The 24869-nt window shown below is 40.9% G+C and overlaps 1 protein-coding gene across 5 annotated transcripts in view; it reads left to right on the top strand.

Moving 5' to 3' along the window:
- ERG (ETS transcription factor ERG) overlaps nt 1–24869 on the top strand; it is a 65753-nt gene that overhangs the window by 33173 nt on the left and 7711 nt on the right. For 4 of the 5 annotated variants that reach the window (XM_068425426.1, XM_068425429.1, XM_068425431.1 and 1 more), the window contains exons 3-6: nt 12986–13137; nt 16087–16290; nt 17253–17333; nt 19418–19489. In XM_068425426.1, coding sequence (XP_068281527.1) covers nt 12986–13137; nt 16087–16290; nt 17253–17333; nt 19418–19489 — 509 coding nt within the window. The remainder of the gene's footprint in view (nt 1–12985; nt 13138–16086; nt 16291–17252; nt 17334–19417; nt 19490–24869) is intronic. The other variant, XM_068425427.1, reaches the window with a different exon arrangement.

Raw genomic sequence — 24869 nt, 5'->3', positions numbered from 1 at the left:
CCCAAACCAGTAGAGACTGGTAAGAGCCCTGATTTGGGAACACAGCTCCAGGCACTAAAGCACCTGGGTCCTGCAGGGGCTGCCTTGGTCCAGAGAAGGCCAGGCACCATGAGGCATCCCTGCTATTGCAGGGGGCCTGGGGAAGCAGCTGAGCCCTGCTTTGCTATCCAGAGAGGCCCGAAAGTGTCATTGTGGACAGATGTGTGTTGGGGCATACGGCTGGGAGAGATCCTGTGCTCAGTGCCTTTGCTTCTTTCCTGGGGACTGTGCCATTGTTGGATTAAAAACAGAAGTAACCCAGGGAGTGGGGAACTGCAGTGCAGCCACCAGAGCAAAGCATCCCAGCTGCAGGGCTGGAGTTAGGCTCCCCGTCTCTCGCCTGAACCCGTAGTTCACGTGTTGCTGCCTGCCTGGCAGCCTGACTTCAGCAGGCAGGACAGGGCGGGCTTGTGTTCAGCGCATTTTACATCCTCGTGGATGGGATCTTGCACTCAGGTTTGGGGGGGCTCACTGTCCGTATCTTCCAAATCTAAAGTATGTTCACCTTGTATATGTGAACTTGGAATACTTTCCAGGGATGGATAAGCATTCAGAAGCCCTGAATTAAACAGGCTGTTTGGACCTATCTTCATAATGCCTATCATTTCTCCTTCCTTTATGCTATTTTCTATCAGCGTGTGCATGCATTGAATCGCTGCAGGTGATACTTAGGCTACCTGCACAGTCAGTAGACAGGAATTAGCCACTGGTTTAGGCTGCCTGAGTTGCTCTTTGCAAAGAGACGTATCTGCCTTTCCTTCAGAGGTATCCTGGTCTCCACACTAGCTACATAAAATGTTTGTGCATATGGTCTGCACTGTTAGTAGCAGAACAGGCGTCTACCCTTGCAAGCATATATAATCTGAGCATCAGTGGAATTGTCTTTAAATCAATCTCTTTTGATTAGTCACGAGGCATAATTTTGATTCATACTCTTCCAGCAGAACTGTTAATTGTTATAAAGAAGCAGCACCCACGAGTTGCCAAGGCAACTGGAACCCCAGTGACACACTTTTGCACCATCCTGACTACCTTTACCACCATTACAGAAGTAAAGAGATCAAAAGAAGAAATTTTGTGTACCTACTTTCTCAAAAAATAGCATTAGGTCTACCTGCTCCATCATTAAGACTTGGGGTTTAGCAGCACATGAAGACAAAAAGTTCTTCATTTTGCTCTGGACAGCATCACTCAGAGGTGCTTAATGTGGCCATCATTAGAAAGTGAACAGCTCAGCAGTTGTCATTCTTTCCCAATATCAACCAGCGTGGAAGAGGCTGTACAAGTTACTGCTCTGAACTGCAAAATGTTTTTGATCAGAACACTGATTTTCTAAAGGGCACATTCTGGCTGAAAATATAACGGGAAGAAATGTAGTTCTTTCTATATTGAATTAAAAGTAATACCCTATGGCATTGGACACAGGGTTTCATTTATTAATCTTGGATTTGACAGCCTCCCCTATTGACAGAGCAATGTGGAGTTGCTAACTGGAGAAAACCAGGAAAATTTGTACTTCACTGCAATTCCTAAGACATGACATTATGCTAAGAAATAAACGAAGAAAAATCACTTACAGACTACCAAAGATAAGAACAGATTAACAATACAAAAAAAAATCATACATATATTGCATGCTTATACTTAACACAAAAATGAAAAAGTATTATTGTAATTAACATACACTTTTTATTTCATCAGAAAACTAGTATTTTATAAAACCTGACACATGCCTGAAAAAATAGATGTCAATATTACACTTTTAATGGAGAACTGATATTGCCAAGTAACAAATATAAATACGTTATGGCATTTCTAAAACTCATATACATATGTGCATATAATATATACAGTGTTAATACTTCGGGAATTGTAATGCTTCCTAGTATGTGATATTCCTGACAGTTGTAGAAAAAAAAGTGTATATCACTCAAGCCTTGCATAAAATTGAATTACTTATGAGTAATATATTATTGCTAAATAATCATAACAAATATTCTGATATATTGATTAGTACTGTCAGTATGGAAGTCACTACAGGTCAGCGTGATATATGCATCTGTTACAAATTTGAAAACCATTTTTGCCTTCCTGAAGTCCTGCTAGGCCTTTGCTATTTGTATGTTGGTGTTTCACTGGTTTCCTGACAGATTATCTGCTGTTCGTCACATACATAATATCGGCCACAATTTATATGCGCAGAGTAGGGGTACCCTGCCATTCTGTAGGCTACTTTGCATTTTCTTTTCTGCAGAAGCCTTCCCCAACCTCCTCATCTGCAGTCCATAAATTTATTTCCTTAAATGAAATGCTCAGTTCTTAAAAATGCTTCATATGTTAAAAATTAACACATGCAGTAGCTATAGAGCTTGGAGCTGCTTTTCATTTTTAGTAAAGCTGTACCTTCTCTGTTTTCTCCCATTTTTAAATCTAGGTTGTCCCAAAGTAGTCTAAAATACCACAGCCACACTGCAGTGCCGCAGAAGTGCTACCTCTAGGATCTCCAGAGTATCCTCTGTAATCGTCTTCCTATGGGGAAGCCTGACTCTGAATAATGTGGTGTAAAGAGGATGCAGAACAGGGTACCAGACCCCACAAAGTGGTAACCAGAGAATAGTTAGTTAGCTTTTTGATTTTTTTGCTGTCCAGCTCTCCCTTCTCAGTGTGTTAGGCTGCTTCCTGGCCATATATGCAGTCATCTGGAATGGGGTATAAAATTTTAGGAGCGTACTAAACCTCTTACACATCAACAATTAAGTACCCACTCAAAGCAGAAATGTATTCACTCTGCTAGGACTCTCCCCAGATATGCTTTGGCTGTAATTGCCCTACAGTAAATCTCAAAAAAACCACCAGTCTCAAAATTGGCATTCCTGTGAATACCGAAGAAATAACATTAGAGTGAAATTAAAGGGTTATTTTCAGTGTGCTGCAGAGGGATTAGCTACACAGTTTTCTTTAACAGTATTTTAAAAGCTAAACCCTGCTGCACAGCACCAGAAAATACAGCCTAAGGGCCTACCTTAAATTAAATAAAGCAAGAAAAGTTTAAATTAAAGCTGTCAGTTACCTTGCTGTTGTTGCGTATAAAATGCAGATTGTCACAGGTGGTATCAACTTGAGTTGCTTCAAATCCCTTATGTTGGTACAGCCATTATATTTCTTCCAGGTACATAAATCTAATGAGACCTTTTGTGCTACCATATAGTCAATCTTTCACCTGAATGTAATAATGTTGTTTCCTGCTATTTATTGCTCTTGAGTCAGACCAAAAGATTCACTCTGTTATGGTAAAGCACTATAATATAAATCTGGATATTGCATATGTCATACTGTTACTTTTCTGTTTATCGTTCTTTACATATTTTATCAAATTAAGTATGAGCAATTCTATTACAATGAATGAATGCAATTCATGTTATGCATTTTGGGTGAAATTGACTCCTGTGGAAATGCTCTCATGAGGCCCTGGGTCCTGCTTAAACAACATTTAAATCCATGGGTTGCTCAGTGGTCTCTGAATGCACTTACCCATGGGACTCCACCATGCCCGGGTGTGGGACTATACAAAGGTAGCTTGGAAGAACTACATTTGCTGGTAGGTAATCAAACATTTTAAGGGAGGCTGAAGTGGAATATAGAGTCTTATTCAGGTCACAGATAAATTTCACTTGCCGTGAGCAGTGTGATGATTTCATTGAAAAAGCATTTTCAGTTAGCTGCAGTGAAAGCACAGCAGAAGTTTTCCAACATCAGCTTGGCTGATACAGAAGTTTTAAAGAAATGCCAGAAATAATTAGTTGTCATTAAGATTTAATCGTGCACAAAACGTTGTTTTAAGTGCTACCAATTGTTGCTCGAAAACCATTTGAGAATGAAGTTATCACTTAATATATCTTTTGTGCTGGCTCTTTTGGGAAATACCATTTTTCTTTGCATGTTACTGTTTTAAATTTTCATCAAAGAGCCTCTGTACTAGCTGGGTTGAGTGCATGTGACACACAGAAGGACTTTTCAGAGTCTAAAGTGACCTCAAGTTTTTGTGTTTTTTTTTTCTTTTCCCCTTGATGTAAAGTCTCCTAAGTGGTAGCTATTTTGTGCTATACAAACCAGCAAATTTGAGTGGGTAGCACTTGAGGTACCTTGCGCATTCTAGCCACGTGCCAGCTGATGTGCACAGCCACTAAGGAGGGTGCATTCATCCATATGGATCTCTGTATTGCCACCATGACAGAACCATCCTGCTCCCAGGATCCAGGCTGATGTGCTTTAAGCTAGATGAGGCACCTCTGCATTATGCTGCAGTCTGTGGTATGATACTGGTGGATCCAGTTACACACAGAATCACAGAATCACAGAATGTTAGGGATTGGAAGGGACCTCAAAAGATCATCTAGTCCAATCCCCCTGCCGGGGCAGGATTACCTAGACCATATCACACAGGAACTCGTCCAGGCGGGTTTTGAATGTCTCCAGAGAAGGAGACTCCACAACCTCTCTGGGCAGCCTGTTCCAGTGTTCGGTCACCCTCACCGTAAAGAAGTTTTTCCTCATATTTAAGTGGAACCTCCTGTGTTCCAGCTTGCACCCATTGCCCCTTGTCCTGTCAGTGGATGTCACTGAGAAGAGCCTGGCTCCATCCTCTTGACACTTGCCCTTTACATATTTATAAACATTAATGAGGTCACCCCTCAGTCTCCTCTTCTCCAAGCTAAAGAGACCCAGCTCCCTCAGCCTCTCCTCATAAGGTAGATGTTCCACTCCCTTAATCATCTTCGTGGCTCTGCGCTGGACTCTCTCTAGCAGTTCCCTGTCCTTCTTGAACTGAGGGGCCCAGAACTGGACACAATACTCCAGATGCGGCCTCACCAGGGCAGAGCAGAGGGGGAGGAGAACCTCTCTTGACCTGCTGACCACAACCCTTCTAATACACTCCAGGATGCCATTGGCCTTCTTGGCCACAAGGGCACACTGCTGGCTCATGGTCATCCTGTTGTCCACTAGGACCCCCAGGTCCCTTTCCCCTACGCTGCTCTCCAACAGCTCAGCCCCCAATTTGTACTGGTACATGGGGTTGTTCTTGCCCAGATGCAGGACTCAATTAGAGCATTTGCACACCTTGCGTGTGTCGAACATGTGGAGAAACAGGGTTGATCTGCGGTAATCACCCTGACATCACTTGTTTTTCAAGGGCATGGCTTTTTCTATCCCTGGAGCACAGCCCCGTGGCTGAGGCACAGTGCCATCCCTTCCACATCTGGTGGTGTACCACTGGCATGCAGCTCTGGTATTTTTGGTAAACTTCAGCTCAGACTAAACAACAAGCGTGGTCCAAAACCCATTGCAGTCAATGGGACTCTCTCCTCTGTCTCCAACAGGGCTTGAGTCAGCCCCTACGTCAGTCCACAGCAAAGCTGGGAGATCTGTCTTAAGAGGGTAACTTTCCGAATGTGCTCACTGGAGCTGCCTGTATAAAGTAACATTAATCTTGGGTAAAAAGACGTGGTGTTAGTTATCTCAGACTGATAATCTTTTTTCCCACTGACTGGGTGGTTGGTGGAGTGGCTGCCTACCAAACTGGAAAAACTGCAAATTCACGATCTTGTCCATGTTGGACTTTATGTGTGACTACTTCAAGAAGTTCCTCTTTGCTCTGAAAATCCACCAGCTTAGCATTAGTGCATGCATGTGTGTGTATGTGTGCATGGTTTGGCTCTGTTCTTGAGGCAAACATGTTGCCAAGGAGAAAAACAAACCCAGCTCACCACTACTGTAGCTACTTTTTTGCAGCTTTTCGGGGGGTGCTGGGCTGGCAGGTGCTAGCTAAGCAGCTTTCCACGCTGGGATAATGTGTTCATTCATAATTGGCTTGGTTACATTTTGGATTGACCACTGATGCTTAAATTGTGTGCTTAGCTTCAGGAGTTTAAGAAGGAGATGAGGACAGCCAGAATTCCAACAGTGCTAAGCAACCAAAAGCTCTCATATGGGTAGTGACATATAAAATTAGTCTTCAAATAATGACATAGGACCCCACAAGACTTATGATCACTGTCATTATTTATGACTATTGCTATCATTACTGCTTTATTTCCACTACAGTATTTACTGTGTCTAGAGCGTTTAGAGCTGGTGGTTGTGGTGTTGCCCCGGGCTGGCATGGCACGGGCACTGTAAGTGGGTAGGTTGTCTCTGACCCAGTGCATTTGGAGATGAGTCTTCTCCTCTACCCCTTCATTAGTAGGTGTTTTATTTTGATTGGGGTACTATCAGTAGGGTTGTTCAGTACTTAAAGTTTGGGAATGGCATTTTAAGACAAGTAGAAGGTGAATAAGAAATAGAAAAATGGCTGGTCATTGACTTGACCATTTTGCACCCGTCAGCCTCGCAGCCCGATAATGCCAATCATGAAAACCAGCAGACATTCCACAGACACGGGGATTATGGTTTCCATACAAGACATCACTTCTGTTTATGCCTGGCATGCTCTACTTTGCTAACTTTCTATACGATCTCTGCCCACAAAAGGAGGCCTGTGTGGTTTGGGAAAGGCCCTGTCTCCCGGTATTCCATGTTTTATGAAACCACAAATACAACAGTCTTATAAGCTCTTGAAATGAAATACAATTTGAGAAATGTAATCCATTACCATTATAATAGAATTTCTATTAAAATAATAAAAGAAAAACAAGGGAAAATAGGTCCTGAAAGTTATAGGCCAAGTGGGAAGTCGTTGTGGCTTTGGCCTAGCTATCACCATGTCAGACTTCAGCCTTCTCCCAGGCAGCAATCTAATTGTAAATTATGTATATACAGAACATCATTTCTTAGCTTTGGCTTTTAGTGACCCTCTTCTTTCCCTTTCTTCACTCCAACCTCACACATAAGAAATATTGAAGTGTTTGCACTAATGGAGAAATGACAACGTGCAGTCAAACTTAAACCAGCTGTTTCCCCACACTGCGAGCACAAAGAACCAGGCCAGTAATATTTATAGCTTGACTGGCCTCTAGTGAGCCAGACGCTGACTGCCTTAATTTGCGATGATGGCCTTAAGGCTTGAAGCAGCTGTGGACCACAAGATAGCCGGGGAAAGTTAAGCAAAAAAAGAAAGAAAAGATTGTTTCGATTAGCAAAAGTTATTGTTTGATTGAAAATGAACGGCTGCTGCATGTACAACTTAATAAACAAGCATCTTTTGTTTTGCGTACAGAAAGCCAACAATGTTGTATGTGTTGGCACGTGGTTGTCACTTTCTCCTTTCGCTGGAGGAAGGAGCCAGAGGCACCTCTACATGCCATGCTGTGACATCTCTGAGCGACCCCTGGGCCAGCCCTGAGCAACCCTGAGCACCTACGGAGCCTGGGGCACCCCACACAGTTGTGTCTGCCTCTGTTTTGGATGCTGCAGGGATGTGTGAGCGTGGGGTTGCCTCCATCCAGCCTCTCCACAGCCCTGGTCTGTCGGGGCTGTTGAAGACCGTTTTGGTTGCCCCTGCATAGCCCCGCACGGAGCAGTGCACCTCCATGACTGCGTGACCCAGCGAGGACTTTGGTTTTCCTTTTTTTTTCTTTTCTTCTGTCTTCTTAGGACTGCTTTTGACACTCATCTTATAGCACAGATAAACAGACTGTCACTGTGGCTTCACCATCAGCTTAAGCCAGCTTTAGCCAGCGGCGCGGGTCCCGAGGGGCTTCCCTCCCTTCCACAGACCTCGGCAGCTCGCTTCCACCCTGGCTGTCCCCTTTCCTGTGGGCGAGCATCGCCTTCACACAACTGCCCCACGGGGGTGGGGGAGTGACTCAGGTTATGGGTAAGCACTGAGTTACTTACCCACCCACCCCTTTATTTACTTATTTGCGTACTTGCTGGGGAAGCAGCTCCCCAGCCCAGTTCGCTAAGCAGTTGTGCGAGAGCCTGTGTGAGCACCCCAGGGATATTTCGACCTACGTGGATTTTCTGGCATTTTAATGTCTCTGTTATGTTGGAGTCCTCTGCGGGGAATTTTGCGCTGCTTCCACAGGAAGCCTTGGAAGGGAAAATAAAACCTCTGTTTTCCTTTCAGCGGGTTAAGCATGGTGATGCTCATGGAGGAGATTTAAGGGCAGGTGCCTGCACAGGAGCAGAGCACTGTGTGCGCTTGCAGGGCTTGGCCTGGTGTACGCACAGAAGAAGCCGGGCAGCTGCATCCAGCTGCGGTGCTGGGCAGTGAGTGTGCGTGGTGGAAACCGAGCTCTGTCAATGCAAGTGTTGGGACCTCTGATATCACCACTGAAAGCACTTTTTAGAGTCTCACTTAGCACCCATGGGGATCACCGTTGGTGCCAGGGAAGCGGCCCTTGGGGCTCTGCAAAGCTCCTGGTGCAGCCACACTCCTGCTCTGGTGGCTGGGGAGCACAGGCTCCTTCTCACCAGGGAGGATCGGGCTGTCCCCAGTGATTGCTGCCAAAGGGGAACCCAAGGGGGGATCCGCAGGACCCCTCTTTGCATGTCACTGCTGTGGCAGGTCTCAGCAGATGTGAATCCCACTGATTCATGAAGAGAAGGAGGGTGTGGAGAGGGGCAGAGAAGAGAGTTCAGGGCTGCAGCTGTGTAACTCTTTGAATTGATATTGTGGACTAAAGTATGTCAGGTGTGCTTTAAGAAACAGCAGTGTACCTCAAAGTAAGAAAGCTCAGGGAAGTTTTATTTTTTTCTCCATGGGCCACTTTTTCAGTGACAAACCATTTTTGGGGGGGGAAGCACTGACTAAATTCACTACAACTTGAGTAGTTGCAGTGAACAGAGACAAGCCTGAGCATGCTTTGCAATACACTCAGTATGAGCTGACCTTTACATGATGTCATTTTGGCTAAATATAAGTTTACATATGTTGTCCCAAATTATCTGAGGGAGATGGCTTTGTGGAGCTCTCCCTCTTGTACATAAGGACAGGATGAGGACATCGCAGCCCTGCTGGGGCTGTTCCCCTCTTTCTAAGATCACCGGTATTACGAAATGGGAGAGGAGAGGTGAGGAGAGGAATCTGTATGCTGTAGGACAGTGTCATGGTTTATTCACCAGAGCGTCACAGAAGAAAACTTTCTGGTAGCTCAGCATGTCCTCTGACCTGACCAGCCAGGGGCTTGATGGGGACCATGCATGGAAAACTCTTCAAAAATATCCTTACACCGCTTCACTCTCCTGAGACCCCTTTCCTTTAAGTATCCTCAGTAAGGAAGTTATCCAAGCTGTGGTTATTAAAAAAGCTTATAAAGATACATAGATATTTGGAGAATACAATTTTTCTCCAAATTTCCCTCTGAAATTCAGAAATATTAAACAGAGGGGTTTATATTATGGGAATGTCACAGAGGTCATGTAAAATTTTGCTGATTCCTAATCTGTGTTTCTATGACACCTTAGATTTTAACACAACACAGGTGTTTTATGTCACATGGGGAAAGTGGTAGCATAGTGAAGAGAGAAAAAATGTGTTTCATAGACTTATTTATGAACTTACATCTGCTTTCATCAGAGTCAATGGCTGGCAAAACTCCAATCAGCTTCAGTAGGAGTGGGCGCTAAATTTAACCATCAAATAAGCTTGATTCTAAGTAACCCTGAATACAGGCGAGGCTTCCAGGTCCAAGGACTCGTGGAGAAATGCTTTCTTCAGTAGACATTTATCAGCAATCAATGAGAGCTGAATCAGCTCAGGACTGGACAAAGTGCTCTTGGGTAGCATGATTGTGGTCTTTCCACTTTTTTTTTTTTTGGTAAATTCCAGGTGTAACACAGTATATTTACAAAGGGTAAAAATAACATGCAACTGTGAAGAAAAACATCTTGGGTTTCATTTCAGACCTGGAGCTGAGGATGAATCACTGCAAAACTGCACCCTTTACACAGGGCACACTTTCTGAAAGCTGCTTTGACACTGCCTCTGCTCCCCCGGTGGTTCAGAAATAAAACAGACTCACAGAAAGTCCTAAAAAAAGCCTTTGGAAACAATCACTCTCTTGTTGTTCTGGGCACTAAAAATGCCATTTTTGTGTGTCTGCTTGCATTTTCAGTTTTGCTTTCTATATCGTGGAAGTCCATTCCAGCCATTTGAATTAAGCCTTGGTCCAGCGATATGCATAAGCACACGCTCAATTTAAAGTACCTGAGTAGTCTTGTTAGCTCCCATGGAGCTGCTTACATACTTGAAGTTAAGAATGGTCTTAGAAGATTTGCTGAACTGGGGATTTGCTTGTCCACCCAGTGAGCTAACAGGACAAAACCCTTGACCATCTGCTTCTGGATTTTAATGAAAAGTTATGACTTATTTATGATATTCTACCCCAATCCGGTCTGTTTATATTCAGATGAGAAAAGCAGCTCAGAAGCCCTGACAGATTGCCAAAAGCTGTGTGCTACTACTGGATCTTTCGCATCATTTACTGTTCAGTGTTTACAAGAGTGTTTTTAATGCACGATTGCCTGTAGAAGTGGTGTAGGCTAATACTGATGTGATATTTCACTTCAGCAGTAAGATTTCGATGTCCCCATGTCCCATGTTCCTTTTCACAGAAAAACAAAATGAAATAACTATGCCAGTTAGGCCAAAGGATGCTGCTAGATCTCTGTTTCCCAAAAACATCCCTAAAAAGTCAGTGAATGGGCCAAATGGCTCTTTCTTTTGTCTTTGTAACATAACTGACCTTGGGAGTCAGGGTGGGCATCTGCACAGATATAAGGGCAGGAGCTGGATGATGTTTCCAAATATATGTGATTTAGTATGCAAACTCAATTATGCATATATGCCATTTGTATTTGTTAAAGGTAAACAGAAAAAGCCAACATTTTAGTCTCAAGCAATCATCACAAAAGCTCTTTTTCAACATGTTTACATCTGAAAGAAAAAGTTGCTTTGTTTTGCTTAGCTCTGTTTAGACAGAAATAAACTGCATCCCAGAATTATGTTTAGAGGTATGTAGTGGGATAGAAAAGTTAAACCTGAGAGAATAATGCCCAGGTGTTCTGGTTCTGAGAGGAAGGACTAAATTCACCACCATTCAATGACAGGCAAGACCATGTGCTGACTGTATCTTTCCTTGTGGTTATTATTCAGTCCTGTGGCTGACAAAACAGTTGTAGGACCTTCACACAAGGCGGATTTCATATGTAATATGTTACATGACATCCAAGATATTTTATACCTGAAAAAGGTATGTGAAGCCAACATTTCCCAGGAAACATTCAAGACCCTGTTCCTTTTCCTAAAGAAGGTGACTGTACCCATTGAATGTTTCTGTGATATATTTTATTTTTAAACTGAAAGCCATCAGCAGTTAATTTTTTTAAATATATACATTAACACAACATGGTGAAATTAGTAGTAACACTGCATAGAAAAAAACTGATATACTTAAAAAGTACTTTTAGTATTTAAGATGTATACTAAATCTTTTCAGCTTTCCAAGTGCTAGTTATTTTTTAAAACATACATGTGAGAATTGTAACTGCATTATTTCCTGACCCATGGTAGTGCTGAGCAGTCAACTCAACCGCGTCACTTGGACATTGAATAAAATATCTGCCGCATCCTTTTGATGTATGTTGAGCAGACAGCCGTCCAAACTGTATATTATTTCTCCTCTTCTGTCCTCAAACAATAACAAAACTTCTGGGAAAGCACCTGTATTCTGACCACTGGTGGGCTTACAGTGACATTACTGCCCAACACTTGCAGCAAGAGCTGGGATTTCTGAGCTGGGGAGAGCAAGAGTCTGTGGGTGAAACACATTTGCGGGGGCAGGGGTCGGATCCTGAAACACACTTCCAGGAGACTGGGTCTTGAAGGGCATCTCGGTTCTCTGGACTGCAAATTAGTTGGTTTGCAAGGAACCGAAATGAGGCATCGCAGCCTGACTTGCTGCTTGTTTAGTAAGACCATAGTACAGTTTCAGGAGTTAAATGGCAGGACTAAAAGAAAGCTTGTTAGTAATGTAGTATCACTAAAGAAACCAAAACCCAACTAACACCCCACTTCCCTTGCCAAACAGCCTCTTTACATTTAAAGGTAATCCCCATGGCTCTGTTCTTTATTTTGATTTTTGTAACAATTTTTCTCTCTCTGATGAAACACGTTGTAGACATTAAATTAAGGGACAAATATGTCTGTGTCTGCCAGAAAGAAAACTGTGATGCAATTAAAATGCCATTAGGGATCCCCCTGTGGGATGCTAAACCTAAAGACTCTATTCAGAAAGCAAAGCCAAAATTAAAGAGGTGTCCGGTTTCAGATCCTCTGCAGATTTCCATTTCTTGACTACAGTACCATGGAGACTGTGCTAGTCAGGAGCTGAAAGGTTTTTCCAGTCATGCGTGTGGTATTTTGAATCATGGCTTTGGCAAATGTTCCTTTTCTGTAAGCCATACGTAGAAGTGTGTCTGCGTTGCATGATATGAAGTGCAACTGAGTATGGCCCACATGAAACAATGACAGCAGTGGAGATGGGAAGCTGTCCAAGCCATGGAGGAGCCTTGTCCAGGGCTTGGACAATGACAATTAATAATAGTTTTCCCTAAGAAAATTTACATTGAGTGCATCTCTGTGTTTGCTGAGTTGTCTGTGAGATGTTTGCTGAGAGAAGTGCAGCTACTTGGCAGCCATCAGGTTCAGCAGGCTCATGGACAAGCTTCCATTCTAGCCCAGTCTCTGGAAATAAATTGTTAGTGTTTATATGTTTGGAGATTTGAAAATAAAAATCAATATATGGTCCGTTGCGGCTGGTCATTTTTTCTGAGGCAGCTGAAGGAATCAACAGAGTCATTGGGTGGTGGGTACTGAGTTTTCCTGTGACAGCTCAACCCTGGTGCTTGAGTTTCATTTTTTCCATTTCATTCAGCGTGATTCTTTGCTGAGGATATTAGTAGGGACTGGAATAATAATAGAAGCACACCTCTCTTCTCTCTTTAGGAATTCTCCTGATGACTGCAGTGTGGCAAAAGGAGGGAAAATGGTTAGCGGCTCAGACAATGTTGGGATGAACTATGGAAACTACATGGAAGAGAAGCACGTTCCACCCCCAAATATGACTACCAATGAACGAAGAGTCATTGTGCCAGCAGGTTAGACCCTCTACACAAAAATTTCAAGCAAAAAAATACATTTCCCCTAAGTCTACTAACATTATTTAAGATTTGGAGAAAAGTGGCAATGTGATACAAGTGATCAGGAAGAAAAGATCAGTAATTTCCCAGGGTTATTAAGAGAATGAGCTGAGAAATATCATAGTGAAGCCACCTTCTCAACCTGTTCTTCCCATTTCAGCACCAGAACTGGCTGATTACAGACACTCAGATCTTATCTGATTTCTCTAGCTCCTTTTGGAGTATTTCACCCTAAAGTGGGCAAAATGAAGAGCCACTTCCATTTCCTAACACCATGGACTAGCTGGGTGCAGAGTGTGAATCACTGTACCACGTGATATCCTTGGAAATACCAAATGCAGTCCGGCCCTCAGTGTGCTAAAAACACAATAGCTTCGGTAAAATCAAACAGTGCATGAAAAGCATTTATCTGGGTTATCCCCTGAGTCTGGGCAGTGTAAAACATTTTAATAAGCAAACTGACAACTCCACTGCAATATAAGAGCACAATTGAGAAATTCTTGGTTAGTCTTGGCAAGCCTGGTTGTGGAATTCAGCAGTTAATTGAACAAGAAAGCTTTCACTCTTATGTGCCTTTTCCTCCAAACAAACCTCTGCTGGAAGGTTTGTTGCTTCAGTTTGCAAAATAACAGGCATGCCTATTTCTGAAGTCAAAGGATTAGACTGTCATGACATATGTGGGTGTTCATAAACCATTGGATATGCACAGCATAGACACAACACCTGCAGCCTTCAACCAGAATATTTTGCTGCTAGTTCCTCTCCAGCAGAGATGTGCCTATTTGAAACATTTCTGCTACTGCTATGTTGCTTAATATTCTTACAGTTTTTCAGTTGCTAAGATATGCAAGAGTACTAACTGTGGCCAATTTTGCAAGCTGTGATTATTTCAGTTATTTGTCAAGATACGTGTGGACAAATACGTTGCAGTATCCTCTGCAATGGTATTGACAGTTCTATTCTGAAGCACAGAAGAGTGATGCACTGAATAATGAAGTGTCCTGCCTAACTGGAAGCAGACCACACTGAAATTCATGACATTTGAATGTTCTTCTAAAACATTTGTCTTTTTGGTGGCTGGCACTTTTTTCAGTCTTTTAGTAACCCTTAGCGTGATTAGGTCACCAAGATCTTTTTTTCTCAGTGTATTCCTGGAGGTGTGTTTTGAGGTGGATTTGAGTGACATTCAAAGAACGTCATGGTCACAGTCAGAGCCTTGCTATTTTGAGGTCCCTAGAAGAAATGTATGGGTAAAAATCAGTTGGTTTTATTTGACTACCACATAGGCAGCGTGCAGCTCATGTGGCAATGTTTAGGAGTAAAAAAAGCAAAATTCTCATTTCCAGCTGTGGTAGCTTTCTAGTTATCATAAATAAGAAGCATTTAAAAATTATAAGCGTAATCAAAATGTTTTGGTAAACTTCCTGGTGTTTGGTTGTTTACTTCAAACCAAACTGAATGTAGTTGTTGGAGTTCTTTGCTGTAAATGTGGGCAATCTCATCCAGACCCAAGGTTTACCAACCAGTCTTGCATCTTTCTGGATTACTACGTATTTCATACCAGATGGAGGGGTTCTTTTAAGTGTTTTTTGGTGCACTTCAGAGAACAGAGTGCACCCTCTGAAGCTCCAGAGGATTAAATATTCTGACTTGCAAGGGCTTAAAATGCCAAAAGAAGCATCAGAAATGGGAGGCACTAGTGGGTGAGGGATTGGGATTGGGCAACAGCATGACAAACTCTGAATAGTTCCTAGCCCGTGGAAAGAGGTTCCCACCTCTTTCAGACCAGCCTGAACAACAGTCAAAAGAGAGGATACTAAATTAAGCCACAGAAAAGCTATTTAGGCTGTCACTCAAGTCCCAGCCCTTCCACAGACTTTTATATGACAGAGTACAGCTATCTGACCTCTGTGTGCTCCATTCTCAGTCTTCAGGATATCAGAGAATCACAGAATGGTTTAGGTTGGAATGCACAAACTCTGAAGGAGTTTGTTTCCCCTTAGCTTTATTCTTTTCTCTTCAAAAAGCATAAATTCTTCATGGTAGGAGCTGTCTTACATTATGGGCATGTGCACTGCAGATCGTTAGGGACCTTCATGTTGATGGGTGCTTACTGTAACTCAAGAACAGGGAAAAGTAGAATGGAAAACAAATAGAAAAGGAGTTTAGAGGCAAAAAAGAAGTTTAAGTTAAAATCAGGCATTCATTCAAAAACACAGGGTATTTGGCCTTACCTTTTGGTAAAAATCTGGACTAGTTCTTGGTTTTTTTCCCCAGATGGTTTTGCCAATACTTCAGGTAGTAAGTAAAAACCCACACAAGTGTAGCAATATACACCAGTACAACACAACAGTCTAGAAAAGGAAGTGCAGAATATTTTAAAAAGACCCACTCTAGTTTATGAAATAACTAGCCAAATCTGTGAGTGCTTACCTAGCCTTTGCCCAAGAAACAGTACTTCTGACTTGAGTGGAAAATTCACTTGAATAAAGATACTAATTCAACAGAGAGCTTTGAAAATTGTTCACATACAAGTCGCAGTACTGTTAGTGGGCTCTCTTAAATAATTTTCTAAAGAGTATTCTCTGCATGAGGACAGAAGCCTATGTTACTCTGTGGATAATAATGCATAAAAATAACAAAAGAACTGCATAGGAGAAGGAGCTCAACAGCAAGGGTTTGTTGATAACAATCAGAGCTCACCGCTCCTCTCTAACAGTTTTTCACTTACAGTTATTCTCCTTTGCACTCAACAGGCCAAATTAATTCCTCATGTATCTCCAGTAGTCAATAAACAGGGGATTAAGATCTCTCCAGTTTGACTGTGGTCTACGTTTATTTTGTACTGGTCCTACTCATCAGCACTCTCCCCTCTCTGCCTTATTTTATGCTTTGTGATACCACCAGATCCTACATTATGGAGCACAGACCATGTACGTCAGTGGCTGGAATGGGCGGTAAAGGAGTATGGTCTCCCGGATGTGGACATCTTGTTGTTCCAGAACATTGATGGGAAGGAGCTGTGTAAAATGACCAAAGATGACTTCCAGAGACTCACCCCAAGCTATAATGCAGATATCCTCCTGTCACACCTACACTACCTCAGAGAGAGTAAGCTAGTTTTCTGTCATTATGGTAGTGGCTACAACCAATCTGAGGTTGATATCAGTCTTAGATTTCATGGTATGGGTACACTCAGCTGGATTTTCAAATGTCTGTTACAAATGTTGCTGTTCCTAAGAACATAGTAGGGAGCCTGATCCAAAGCCTTTTGAGTTTGATGGAAAGATTCCCATTAATTTCAGCTGGCTTTCACTCATGCTCATCGAAGAAAAGAGTTGAGGAATATTTCTACATGTCCATCTCGGAGAAAAATCAAATTGAAACCCAGCATATTCATCAACGTACTGTAGGAATAAAATCATATGGGATTCAGTGCTAATGTTTTTTCTGGTCACGTACTCATTTCTTTCCATTTTAACAATGAGAATGCTAAACGAGTGCAAACATTGATTCATAAAGCAAATTCCAGGCATGATTCTAAGGACTGGCAGCAGTTTGCTCTACTCTGGATAGGATCAGGAAGATTTCACTGAATTGAATAAAAGTTCTGTAAATTCGTGGAAAAAAGGAACAGTCTCTGAAGTCCGAAAGCAAATTATTTGTAGTGCATGGCTAGCATTTCAAAGGGAAAGCAGGGACTAGTGAATTCCTGGCTTGAGGGCTTTCATCTAAGCTTGAGGAAATTTTGCAGGTTTGCCTCAGATTAAAGAAGTTAAAGTGAACATGGTTTTTAAAGAAAAAAAACAACAAGCATTGCAACACCAGTGCGGTGCAGTCTTCTTCACACGCACACTGTCAATAATCAGTCAGAAATATTATGCATTCATAATGTTGAATAAATGAATGCCCTAGTTTAAGCTGTAGTGCACACGCTTACTGCCAAACTGCAGACTGAAACTGACTGTCAGTAGACTTGCATTCAAACAATCCTGTCAGGGGAAAATAATGGTTTTAAAAGATAATTCACATTTTTTTTTCATTTTGGTGTTGCTTTTTGTTTTGTTTTGTAGCTCCTCTTCCACATTTGACTTCAGATGATGTTGATAAGGCCTTACAAAACTCTCCACGGTTAATGCATGCTAGAAACACAGGTAATGCTGGCACTGCTCCCATTGCTATAGGTCATCTTCTAAAGCACAGGATTCCTTTTTATGGGTTGCTTGCTAAAAATGGAAATGGTAAATCAGGAGGGAGACAAGCATAACCTCTCCTTGCTGTGTGTGTTTTATGCACAGACACACGGAAAAAAGGTGAGATCATATAGGGCCAGATGGTGCAAAAATGGTCTCCTTACTGGTAATTTCTTATGTCCTGCAGAAGAATGGGGTCCCTGACACATGATAAACTGCAGGCTCAGGGCCTTTGTCTCTGAGGACTTTTTTTCTCATTCTGTCTCATTGTACTGTCCTATCTACTCCATGGATCCCTAGAAGGTTGGTGGAGCTCAAAAGTGCTTCAGCACTTGTCTAAGTGCTGTGGGCTCTGGTGAATGGGGGCTGCCTCCCCTTCCATGCAGTATATCGTATAATTCAATAAAATTGGTATTTAGGCAGTCAGTTAGCTCATCTCATTTGACAGCTATATGGCACTTGAGCTGGAAACTCCACTAAGTTTGATGTTGTAATTTCCACTGTCTGATCTGAATGTAAAATTGTTTTTGTTAATATTCACCCTTCTGTTAATTTGGCCCAGAAAAGTATTGAGTGTAGGTAGGAGGCATACAATACATGCCTCAAAAGCATCTGTCTTTCAGGATGTGACTTAAAATATTTATGAAAATAATTCAGAATAAATTTTATCTTGCTCTAGCAGTTGTGCAACAGAGGATGGCATGGAATTGTACATATAGTATGGTATACATACTGATTAAAGATATTTGGAATATTGCATGATCATGCCTGAGGGTATTAGTTACTTACAGTGACCAGAAATAACAGTTCTTTATGAAAATGAAAAAGATAACACAAAGGATAATGAAAAAAAAAAAAGAAAACCTTGGATTGCAATGCCTTTTTCATATTTCATTTAGTTTTTTACTGTGGTAAATAGCACTGAGTTTCCTGACAAAATTAACAAGATTAGAAGATCTCTTCCTGAGATTAGATGTTTGCCATTTGCCATGAAGTCCTACTGTGGGCTGTAGGCCTGCTGCAAACCCCACCAAAAGCAACAAAACAATTTCCATTGACTTTGATGGGGCTTGGAATAAGCCTTAAGCCCTCTTTAAAAATAGATGAGTTTGATGGTCTTTTCCATCTCTGGCTTTCCAGATTCTAATTTGCGAAGCAATTTCCACATACAGTTATCCAAGAGTTGTTCAGCAGTTCTATGTGTTATCTTTTTCTATATGTGTGCACTGACAATACTATTTTGAAATTCATTTCACCAAAATGAGATTGTCTGCATTTCTGTCATTGAGAGTGTGAATAACATCATGCTGATCATCAGCATAAGGAAAATTAGTTGTTCTGGTGGCATGAGAACTTTGGAATGGGATTTTTAAAGGAGTTAGAAACACGTTAGAAAAAGAGTTAGAAACAAGTTCTTCCTGAAGGTAGCAGTAATTGCACAAATCCTTATGACCCTTTTCATGTTCCTAGAGATGGTCATTAGAAGTCTGTGGATGTAGTTAGAGCAGTTTCAATGCCTGAGATAAGTGAGATACCATTTTCTGTATCAAGCTCAGTATTTTTAATTTTTTCACTCTATGAAGAGAATGAGATTTCTGAAGGTCTGACCCAAAGCCGACCAAAGTCTGTGAGAAGATTCCCACAGACACCAATAGGCTTTTGCCCAGGCCTACAGTCCCTGTTGAAAATACGAACCTGTTTGAGAAGTGCCTGCACTAATAAAGAGAAGGCAAAGAAGTTTTACTTCAGAAGATATGAAACCACCTGCCCAGGTGGAGGTGATTGTGGGGAACGTAGAAGGGATTTCCTGAACTTGACGGTCTCCTCTCTTAACTCAGATTTTGCACAGACTTTTATCCAGTAATTTGAATGGATTTACAGAGGTGCAAAGGCTATCAGAATTAGCTTTTATGTATAACAGTCCTAAGATAGAAAATAGTTATTCATAGTCTTCATTCAGACACTCTACAAGAAGGAAAATATCAGTGGACTTAGGGACTGTGAAAATGAATCTTTAGGTGTTATGTCTTCTTCTTTCTCTTTAGGAGGTGCCACTTTTATTTTTCCAAATACATCAGTTTATCCAGAAGCAACACAAAGAATTACAACCAGGCCAGGTATGAGCAATGACCACTTTTTGTATGCTGTGACCTTACTAATTTCATTTCTTGAAGTATCTCGTTCTTTTTCTCCTTCAACTCTCTTTTAATAAACATTAGGCTATATTTTGAACACACACATATATTATATACATATATTTTATATATGTATGTGTGCATATATCATTGTGTAGAGTGAGATGATTAAATAGAGCAGTTTAATGTCTGTTTCTTCCACATATCTTTGTCTTCGAAGCAATGCTATCTAGTGTTTAAAGCACCGGAGAATCAGAAGACCAGAGCGGTATTCACTGGTTCTGTTCCATTTTCCCAGCACAGTCACTTTTCAGTGTGCTTCAGCTCTCTGTAAAATGAGGCAAGAATACCCTCTTTTATAATGCTTTTGAAGGATATTGGGAAAAAGTACTCTAGCAGGATACATGTTTCTCCTGCTATTTACTTTTTATTTGTGTTTCCGGCAACTAAACCCCACAACATCTGATTGTGAGTTTAAGAGATTAAATAAGTAAAATCAAAACATAAGAAAGTTCTTATTGCTCAAAAGTTGGAAGCCCATGAAAGTATTGTGGGTGTGCTGGTTTGTGAAAGGCTAAAGGGAATAATTAAAGAAGATGAGGACATTGCTATGAAGCTAACATTTTTCTTTACAACACCCTTCACCACTAAAGATGCTGGAAAAATGCCTAATCTGGACATTTACTTTTCCGGTAATAGGCACAAAGTACTGTGAGACATCAAGAGGAGTTGCAGCAAAATACTAAATTTAAAGCAAATCCATTACTGAGCCAGAGGCACACATCTGAGTGTTCTGAAGGGACATACACTTGAATTGACTGAGCTCTTGTGAAAAGATACATTCTCTCATTAAAATAGAGGGGGTTTTGGATAGCAAATATTTTATCTATCTTTTATTGATGCTCTAGGGTATAATCCAGGAGAGGATACACAAGTAACTATTTTATATACACTTGTATACATGTATATATGCATGTCTGCAGATTTGTTAATTGATAATTAAAAAAGATAGATGGGGAAACAGCTACCAGACCATTAACTGGTCAAATCCACCCTGCTCAGTTTCGAGGAAAACAAACTCTTCTGCTAGATTTGTTTCTCTATAGCAACACTGTAGTGAATAGAAAGGAAACCATTGGTCCAATGCATACATTTGGCATTTGGCTTTCATAAGACATTTAACAAAGTGCCCCACAACTATTTACAATGAAAGTTAAATCAGCATATCATAAGAAACAAAATATTTTAACAGATCAAGAACTGGCTAATTAACCTGTTACAAAGATTAAATAATGGAGATCTTAAGTCATGGGTGCTTTAGCATTCTCTGCCATGATTTATAGTTATTAATAATTGCAAAAAGGACACAATAAAATTTGCTAATAAACTTAGAGATGACATATGATTTTGTCCTTACTTAAAGCTAGAGATTCCTCTAAAGGATTCCTGTGCAGGCACCCAGGGCCTTATTAGAGATCAACAAACTGGCAGTATGTTAACAGCTGACAATACAAGTTGATAAATGCAGTGTAAGACAAAAGTTATTTGCATACCTTACTGATTTCAAATTAACCTTTTTCACTCATAAAAGAAGACATTAACATAGGCATCTCTATTTGTGGCACAATGAAAGCTACTGCTCTAGTTGTTGGCCAAAGTAAAAAAAAAGTAAACAAATGAAGAAACACAGTGGAGGATCATATGGGAAATCTGACTGTGCCATTAAATAAATCAGCAGTGTGGCCTTGTACGGGAAGCTGTGTGAATCATCCCTTATCAAAAAGGCTATTTGCAGAATTAGAAGGCGCTTAGAGCAAGCCATGGGCATATGGAAAATCTTTCAAGCATGTTGAAAGATACAGAAGTTTGAAATTGTTCAACTCAGGGTCTGGGGATGAGGAAACATGATATAATTATCAAAATGAAGAGTGTCACAGAGTACCTGCTTAGTCTCAGTATTAGAAGAAAGGATATTAAAAAAAAAGTTAGACATTTTCGTGAAACATTAAAGTACACTGTGGCCCTTATGGTTGCGGATTATAGTAGGACGCAGGAGCTTTGAATGTCACAGGGGAGTCTGGACATGAATATGGATGAGAAGACAAAGCATAGCTATAGAAACAATTACCAATTATGCAATGTAAAACTAGATGCCCGAAGTTCTCTGTAGTTTCCAATGAAAATGAACATGTAACATAAGACCAGAGGAACCTGGGTGTCCTGTAGGAAATAACTATGCCAATTGAGGGGATTTCAGCCAAAGGCTAGAATGAGTCTGCTGTGAAAGAATACTATTTTATGTGTATGTTTCCAGTGGACATGAACAGAAAATGGATTTTTTTTATCCCATGAGAAATTCTGTGATTTCAATATCTGTTTCATCCTGACTTGTGATGGAAAAATAAAACACTAGTTTTCCGTGAAGTAAAAGGTTCTAAAAAACCCACATATCAGACATGGTGAAGTCCTTCATTTACAGCATTTTTATCCACATCACATTTACAATGACACTTGGAAAACAAAATGCTTTATGTCAACATTAAAAGCATCTTCATCTGTTGACATAATTCCTTGTGGGAGTTGTAGTTTGGATATGGGGTGTCTCTATTCTTCTGTGTAAACTGGTGTATCCTAACTAAACATTTCCTATAACAAACTATCATATGATTTCGAAACTATTATTTTATCCTTACAAATGAAAATTGACAAACATCTTTAAAGTCAGAATTTTCATTCAGAAAGAAAAAAAAAGATTTTTTTGCAGAAATTCAGTTTTCTCTCAAGAAACTATTTTGTTGGCTTATTCCATGGCTTTCCTTTTAGTTAAATGTCACATTTCAACTAGACTGAAAAGAAACTTTTCCATAACAAAGCGCCCTTCTTGTGAGAGCAATAGCAGACCCGGGGGACAATCACTTGATGACATGAAAAAGGTCAAAAATGAGGGAGGGCGATACATAATGTTAAATGGGAATTAGCCAAATCCTGGGATGCAATTCTGGAGAAAATAATTAAGCATTGCCATTGTTAAGGCACTACAATAGAAAATAGGAAATGAGCAGGGCTTGTAATGAACTGCAATGACAAAGGCGTATTTCTTCAGTCACCTTTACAACAGAACATGAGGTTTCAGCAAGCTGAAAGTAATACAATGAAGCTATCAGGAGCTCAGGAAGACCTAACATGGGTTTGTCTACATGTCTCATCAAAATGGAGCATTCCCATCAAAGATCTGTCCAAGATAAGGACATGTTGTACTAATATCTCATGAATAAGAACAGATCTGCTTATCTAGGATAGCAACATGTTTATCAAGGCACAATACTGAGCTAAGAATGAAGCTGGAATTTTGCGCTATTTCAAGAAAGGCTGATAACCGGATTTTTCTTTTGATGGAGAGGGTGTAGTCAGAAAACCATCTTATGATGTGTTGAGTTAAAAGGCAAAACAGTTTTCTCACAGTACTAAATTTGTAACAAATATATTTTAAGGCTGCAAGTGCCACCGAGTACAAGCACACAACATCACACAGCCCTCTCAGTGTACAGTTGTCTAATAATTTTGAGACCCACAAATAAATGGAGAGGAGAGGAGAGAAGAGGAGAGGGGAGGGGAGGGGAGGGGAGGGGAGGGGAGGAGAGGAGAGGAGAGGAGAGGAGAGGAGAGGAGAGGAGAGGAGAGGAGAGGAGAGGAGAGGAGAGGAGAGGAGAGGAGAGGAGAGGAGAGATTGTGGGAGGTGTTGCACAGCCTAATGACAAGCACATACTTTCTGTGTGATCTTTTTCCCCTATTTATCTGTATTCTTTCTGGGCATGGAATGGAAGGACTGGGGGAAAATAATAGGTTCCTTATGTCACCAGAATCTCCTTGGCAAGGCTGCCATGGAGGTAGAGATCTGGCTAAGCAAGGCAGGACTGGACAAGATACATGCAAGCAGCCCATGGCTAAGCCCTATTCCCGTCTGTACAGACAGAACTCGGAAACCACTGAAAACATGACCAGAGTCCTTCTGAGGTTTTTTGCTAGATGATAAAGTCCCCAGGCCATGAGGTGTCTGTAACTACAACAATTAATAGTGGTGTTGATCTCAACCTGGTCAGGACATCTGCATGTTACAGTGATTCACCGGCACACCAGTATCCTGCTTAAAGATGAGCACTTGTGCAATTCACGTTATTTTCTCTGAGTTTCTGAAGGACAAGACTGTGGAACAGTTCTCAAGAAATCGGCGATAAAAAGGCACTAGTTATTCAAAAGTAATACAAAGACAAATTGCATATCTCAGCAAAAGCAAAGTTTTTGAAGTGTAAGATTCCGGGAGACGACAGTGCTGGTAGTGCCAGTCTGCTCCTCAAGCCAAACAGACTAAATAAATTAAAGGCAATTTGGTCGTGAATTTCACATTACACTATATTTCCATTCGATACTTCTGCTCATAGTGCTTGGAAATGGGCAGAGATACATCTGTTTTGCACAGAGCCAGTCTGTGGCTGTTTCTTCAGTACCTAACTGGTTTCATTTTCAAACATCATTTCTAAAGCACAGGCACTGTTAAGAATCAAATCAGCTGCACCAGCTTAGTTCTACCAGGTGGGTGTTGCTACCTTCCTGAGATCCTGGGCAGCCTACATAAGTCTCTGATTTTGGCAGCAATTTTAGCTAATGTCTTAAAGTCAGACATAGAAAAGCACAGGCAACTGCAAAAGGTTTGAAAGGGTAAACCAAACATTTGAATTTACTACATATACTTAATGAAGAAAGCTTTTACATGTTAAGTTTATTCACTTTTATGTGCTAAAGCATTTAATTGAAGTAAAAGCAATGAGTAAATGAAAGAAAAGGCAAACAAAAATTTAGATACATAAAGTTAAGGAACTTGTCCCAAGAAGCAGAAAGGAATATTTAAATAGATGAAGCAGGAAAAAAACTATTTTTGGAAGAAATATAATATGTATACATATATATGTTTAACATTTAAGCATGTTCTTTGTTTTCACATGTTATGTTTCTAAAGATCTGTGAGGATACTGAGGTGTGGAAGGGAAAGTGAAGGAAAAAGAGTTATTAATAAATTGAAATGACTAGTAGAAGAGAAACAAGTGAGATTGGCAAAGTGCAGCAGTCAATTATCCCAAAAGGCTGGATTCTGAATGATGAGAGTGAGACCAGAGAATGCATCTGAGTAAGAGAGTACTTGCAAGCCTGAAGAGTAATATCACAGGGAGAGCATAATAAAGTGTGTGATGGCAATGAGAGCCAGTGCAAACACAAACATACAACAGTGGTTTAGAGGAATCTCCAACAGGCAAAACCAAGACTTTGTTGTCTCACATATCTCTGCCTATGACCTGGTGGCAGAAAA

Source organism: Nyctibius grandis, chromosome 2, assembly GCF_013368605.1.
Source record: "Nyctibius grandis isolate bNycGra1 chromosome 2, bNycGra1.pri, whole genome shotgun sequence".
In the NCBI taxonomy this organism is placed as follows: Eukaryota; Metazoa; Chordata; class Aves; order Nyctibiiformes; family Nyctibiidae; genus Nyctibius; species Nyctibius grandis.
Note: the sequence above shows the minus strand (reverse complement) of the source record. Positions and strands in the feature narration are given on the sequence as shown.